General features: G+C 34.3%; 1 protein-coding gene across 1 annotated transcript in view; it reads right to left on the reverse strand.

The window, feature by feature from the left end:
* Positions 1 to 6236, reverse strand: part of LOC119635745 — a 119901-nt gene that overhangs the window by 6732 nt on the left and 106933 nt on the right. The window contains exons 3-6 of the mRNA XM_038030778.1: positions 5453 to 5509; positions 2451 to 2594; positions 2157 to 2350; positions 1057 to 1153 (exon numbers count right to left, since the gene is read on the reverse strand). Coding sequence (XP_037886706.1) covers positions 1057 to 1153; positions 2157 to 2350; positions 2451 to 2594; positions 5453 to 5509 — 492 coding nt within the window. The remainder of the gene's footprint in view (positions 1 to 1056; positions 1154 to 2156; positions 2351 to 2450; positions 2595 to 5452; positions 5510 to 6236) is intronic.

Below are 6236 nucleotides of genomic sequence, written 5' to 3' on the forward strand. Positions count from 1 at the left end.
AGCATACGTCTCGCCAATGACTCAATTACAATTCGTTTTAAGGTCATGGACTTTTCTGACTTGTTAAAGCCAATCAATGATATTGTATTAGCGAAGAGATAAAATTCCAATGGGATTACATCGTGATGATCTTGATAGCCTGTCCAGGTCATTCATTGCTGATTTCAAGTTTTTGATTGGTAAAAAAAATTATTTTTCGATGAACTTTTTTTTTACATACTACTGCCGATGTGGTGAGTATCAAGCATTCTCCTAAGATTCGAACTAAATTATCTCTATGAAACTATTCTATTCTCATGTCCTTCGTATGAACAGCTATTACTGGAATTATGATGGCCTCATTTCGCTAAATTTTAACAGATTAATGCCTTTAGCATGTGAAATTGTCTTTTGAACATATTCTCTTTATCTTGTCTGCATTAATTTTTTAAGTCATCAACAAGCTCACAATAGAAAGGCACACAAACGTACTTAGTTTATATATCTGTTGAGAAGGTTACGCCACTAAAAAAAATATTTATCATATATGAAACGGCAAAATAGTTTTCTTTTCAAAAGCATGGAAAACTTTTTTCCTCTCTTTCAGGCAAAAAAAAAAAAAAATAAGAAGAAAATAAATCTCTTTGTGCATAACACCTATTAAGGCATTCGCGACATTGCCATGACTGCACTGGTTATACATGCTTCTCGGCTGACTAATGTAAAGCATTTTAAGTAGATAGAAATGAGGTGACAACGACATAGATTTTGATTTCCGTTGCTGTTTGTGGCGATGTTCCGGAAATATATATAATCGGAAAGTGTAAACTCAGAATTAAATTTGAGCTCGCAAGAATTTTACTTGTTATGTTAAATGCAATTTTATCGTGTATGCGTGCATGAGCGTAGACATATGCGTCTGCATATATATGTGTATGTGTGTGTGTGTACATATAATAGGCAGTCAAAAGCTTATTCAATGAGAAACTAATTGAAAAAATGTTGGTAAAGTTACAGTATAAACGCGTATTTGTAAGTGTGAATGTTTGATGCTTGAATACTTCTCAAAATATTTACCTTTTGAGTATATTGTTGGATTATAAGCTGGAAATTGACAAGTTGGCATATTTACATTATTAACCAAACCCATTGACATACGGGTTACTGAGGAACGCTAAAAATAATTGTGAAATAAACAAACAAAATACAAAAGTGCTTAATTATTATACCCATCAAATCCGGCCGAATCAGGATTAGAGTAAATTTGTCGTTCGGCTTGTTTATCCCAAAGATATACAAAATGCTAAAAAAAACTAAAAAATAAATATTTCATAAAACACATTTTTCGCCAGAGTAAGGCATTTTTTTCTCTCTTCTTTCTTACCTATGCACGCACATTGGTCAATGCACAGGTGTAGCTGACTATTAAACATTTCAAGCAATATCGCTTGAAAATAGCACTTCACCCTTTTTGGGCATAAAATACTGCAAATCAAATGTTGTCGCCATGTAAAAGCTTATTGTTCATGTTCAATCTCTATGTTGGAGTGATCCAAATTTAATAAGAACCTATGACTCTAATGAACCTAATATCATTATAAAATGCTTGTCGTCATATAGAGACTTCATTTTGCCTGAACGCTCTTACATGGTAAGAGTTCGGCAAATTGATTTATGTGATCCAAGCTTAACTATAGTGAATGTATAAGTGAAATCGGTGTTTCAGACCTATCTCCCTCAGAATTTAAAAGATTGTATTCCCATAAAGGGTTATACTGTATTTTGTCTGTCTGTTAGTCCGTCCATTTTTCCGTCTGCTAAACTGTGCGGTATCTTTCTCCCTTCATAAAAAAGATGCCATTACCTACACATATGTAAAAGAGTCTGAAAAGAGGCCCAAATAGGTCAAAGAACACGCCTTTGCAAAAAAAAAGAAACTCTGTACACCTATGATTTCCGTGTCTTTTGCCGATAACTACACGATCAAAAATCAGCCATCTCCACCCAATATTATATAATATACGATATTATATTTGCCCCTTTTTTTCAATCTTTTATAGGGTAAACATGATGGGTACAAAAGATTCGATCGCAACCGAATATAATTAATTCTCGTACTCTTTCTTTTATATAAAAAAGGAAGACATTTTTTTTAGTATCGCATAATTTACACGCACCTGATGTGTCTGCATTGTCTCGATATCAGCTAGGGGACAGGAAGCTCGATGTTGCTGCTGAAATTTCGGTTGATACGGTTCAAGCATACGTATTTTACCCCAACGGTTAAAGAATAATGCTATTGCGCCGACCCATAGCATCAGGACCAAACCGACTATTAATACTTCCTCGGTACGCACAATTATTTTGGGACCTTGGAATTGGGAAATTTCGAATGTAAGTAATTTAACATTAATATGTGCGTGTGTGTGTGTGTGTGTGGGTTTGTTTGTGTGAAGAAGGCGAATACTTACCATGTACAATGTTTGTGGCATTCCTTATTTCTGAACTTGTCGCATCTTCCCGACTGCTTAAATAATCTGTACTTATGGGAGAGACAGTTACGGTCTCTTCGATTTCTACTATGAAATTCGTACCTTTCCAACCAGAGCCCCATTCTAAAGAAAAAGATATATAAAAAAAATTTGTAAAATTACGCCATGTGTTAAAAAGAGATTGATTTAAGTTCCCATTAAAAGAATTTGAGCCTAAGCCAGTCAGTCTCTTTTTGCCAATTTTAGTTCATAGAAAATGTTCGAAATTTTTTTTTTTTTTTATAAAGATGATCATCATACATCTCAACAATTTAACATTTTAATCTTTTTCGTCCGTTTTGGCTTTCCTATAAATGCGGACACGGTCTCTGGCCACTTATGAAATCCATTGTTCCAGCTCCGACTTAGCTCTCTTTGTGAGAATTTAACAAAAACCAAATTCATCTCCTTAACAGCTCCTTAGGGCAATACCATTCGATCATTAATTAGAAAGTTCCCAAATATTACGCATTTTATGTTATGCGATATTTACACTGCGGTGGAAATATCTTAAGCACAGTTTATCTATCCGTTAACAGAACAGATATTAAATTTTCAATTGACTGACGATTCTATTTGAAATTTTAATCCCTTTATAAATGAGAATTTAAATAAGTAAGCCCTTTATTTCCATAGTGGGCCAATTTGGTCGTATTTCCTTGTCATCTCTTAGTTTAATAATCGTTTGCTTAAGCGAAGGTGCTTAAATGTCTGAAAGAAAACATTTCTATTCATTTTTTTTTTAATTTAATTATTTATCTATGAAATTATGCAGAATTAAATTAGTAAAGTCCTTTAAAATAAGCTGATTAATTTAAAAGTTAGATATACTATATATAAAGGGTTGGAGTAGTATGCGAGAAATTTAATTTCGTCTAAACGCCCCAAGCTTTTATGTGTAATTACATGAAAAGTTACTAATATCAAATTATGTAAAATAGTTTAGGTTTTAATAAAAGTTTAAAAAACATGTTTATCTTCTTCCGGTGCATTTGATACTCATATCAAGAGTATTGATCATGGAAAGCTTCATTTAGTCAAATATAGTAGTAATTCAACATTTTATGGTGTCCGTCATTTTGAATATGCAGGAAAATTGATTGCACTACGCTATATTGACATCGGAGGAAAAGGGGTAAGTAAAATTTTATCATTGTTACGCAAATGGCTAGCAATTTGCCTTCTGATATGGAAGTGGGTTAAAAGGTAAGTAAAAACATTTTTCGGCCGACAAGCATATGATCTGTTAGTACGATTAAAAGGCAAGATATGGCCGCAAAAACGGCTTCAAATCGCGAAGAGGAAGATTCTCGATCACTAAGACAATGCATTATGTCACAAGTTAATCGCTATAATGACAGAATTATATTTTCTAGATCTGCAGACCCCTAGCGACCATTAACTGATTCAAACTATCTACAGAGGATGCGAGAGGGACAAATATTTCGATTATATTTTCAACGCCTTGGCAAATTATTCCAAGAAAAAGAGATATCGAAATGTTTGAAAAATACTGGACTAATAAGAGCAATTTTCGAAGGAAACTTCGGCGTCGAATACAGTCAAAGTTCCGGGACTTATTGAGCGAATTTCCATGGTTTACGCATACTTTTGCACAATCGAAGAACTTGTAATAGAATAAAATGAAGCAAGCAATTTCAAGAATAAATCCTGAATGCCGAACGAGCTTCACCGATATTGAGGTATTAAGAGTTGCTTGCGTTACAATTGCTAATTAATTACAGATTTTGTTTTCAAGTTTCATCGAATTGAAATTGGCGTAAGAAAATCCGATGAATTTTGGAAAAAATTCACTTTACTCAAATCTATGAAAGAAAACTTGTCGCTGGAGGTGATAAAGAAAACATTTCTTTCAGCGTTTCAATGCGTAAACTGTTTTATTTAAGTGGTTCGCAATCTTTCAAATATCAAAGTAGACGTGACTGATGCATGTATAATCCATATAGCTCGTGCAAGTTAGATATAATTAACTTTTTAACGATTATAATTTGGATCGAGTACAGACAACATTCAGATCATACGTGAATCGACTTTTCTTATACTCACCATTGGAGGTAAAAGGGTGTTATGTTACTGACTTGGATTTACAGGTCAATTTTGAGATTGAATCAATAGCCAGATTAGTGGGAATGTGGTAAAATAATGATGGTGATAGGTGAACCTGTTAAACCAGAGAATCACATCAACTATTGCAAGTCATTTAGACCTTTAGTCACCTTATCGTAATTCTGCTCCGAAGGTTGCAGCCAATAAAGAGCCTGAATATCAATTTAGGTTTCACCATACGCATGGTAATACTGTAATACTGTTCAGCAATGTTCCCGGATGTAAAGCAAGCTTTGCCAAGAGTTTGGCATGTTGGAGTGGTTTTCAAATTTGAAAAAGAATCATTGTGCTCCTCTCTATCTAGTTCTTCGTCAATATTTACAAAATCGCTGCATTCGTGTTAAAGTTCACAAGGAAATATCAGATGTCTGTGAAAACGATGCCGACATTGCACAGGGTAGTATGTAAGTCACTGTGCTCTGTACAAATTTCTCGCGTGGATATGCATCTGGCTGAAGATGTCACTGTCACTATATATACGTATGATATGGCTTTAATTGCACGCGGCGAACGTAACACCGAACCTGCAACTTTTGTCCAAATACATCTTTATAAGATCTCTATGCGGCTAAAGAAATGGACGAGCAAGACTTCATTTGCAAAGAGGTCTAAGAGTATGTTCCTATAAAAACAGCGTATAATTTTTGTGTTCTATGGCGAAAAATATATATTGCGTTAGACAATATCGTGTACAGGGTATTTAATAATCGGCCTAGCCCGACTATAACGATTTCACTTGTCTTACTTTATGTAATGTGTGAATATGTGCAATTTCGTGGTAAATAAGTTTCGTAATAAAAATAAATTGTAATCACCTTCTGAAACTTCTGATGTTGTTTTCACGCCCGCCAGTGTGTTCTCCAGTTTGATAGCTGCAAATAAAAGTACAAATAGTTTTCTTTTAGCTATAATTTACAAGAAAGTTTTATGTATCATAAGTTAGATAGCTTGTTAATAATATATTCAATAGAATGCAACAGATTATATTATACAACAATTGATTCGTATAATAAATCAAGTAATTTTCTGTTCAATTTGTGCACTTGATTGTTTAATGCGCACTGTACCTATGCGTATATATGTATATTTACTTACATCTATCTATACATATTATATAAAACCGAAGTCAATTATCTGAGTTTAAGAGTCTTAGCAATAAAGCGAACGAAGTGCCATTTCCGTTGGCGTTGGCTACGTGCCAACAGCGTTGAATTTATTACATGTAGGTGACGGTATCTTTAAATATAATAAGTATGAAAACTGCATTCAATTCAAGACGAATCTTAGATACAATGACCTTTTAAACGGAATACATGAAACAGTACTTAATCTACTTCTCACTTACCGAGATGTGAAGAAAGGCGACAAGTGAAGAAAGGCGACAAGTGAAGTAAGCCGAGAAATGAAGAAAAGTGACAAATGAAGAAGGGTGACTAGTGAAGAAGGGCAACAAGTGAAGAAGGGCGACAAATGAAGACGGGTGACAAGTGAAGAAGAGCGACAAATGAAGAAGGGCGACAAGTGAAGAAAGCCAAGAAATGAAGAAGGGCGACAAGTGAAGAAAGCCGAGAAATGAAGAAAGGCGACAAGCGAAGAAAG

Source organism: Glossina fuscipes, unplaced genomic scaffold (assembly GCF_014805625.2).
Source record: "Glossina fuscipes isolate IAEA_lab_2018 unplaced genomic scaffold, Yale_Gfus_2 0, whole genome shotgun sequence".
NCBI classification, from domain to species: domain Eukaryota; kingdom Metazoa; phylum Arthropoda; class Insecta; order Diptera; family Glossinidae; genus Glossina; species Glossina fuscipes.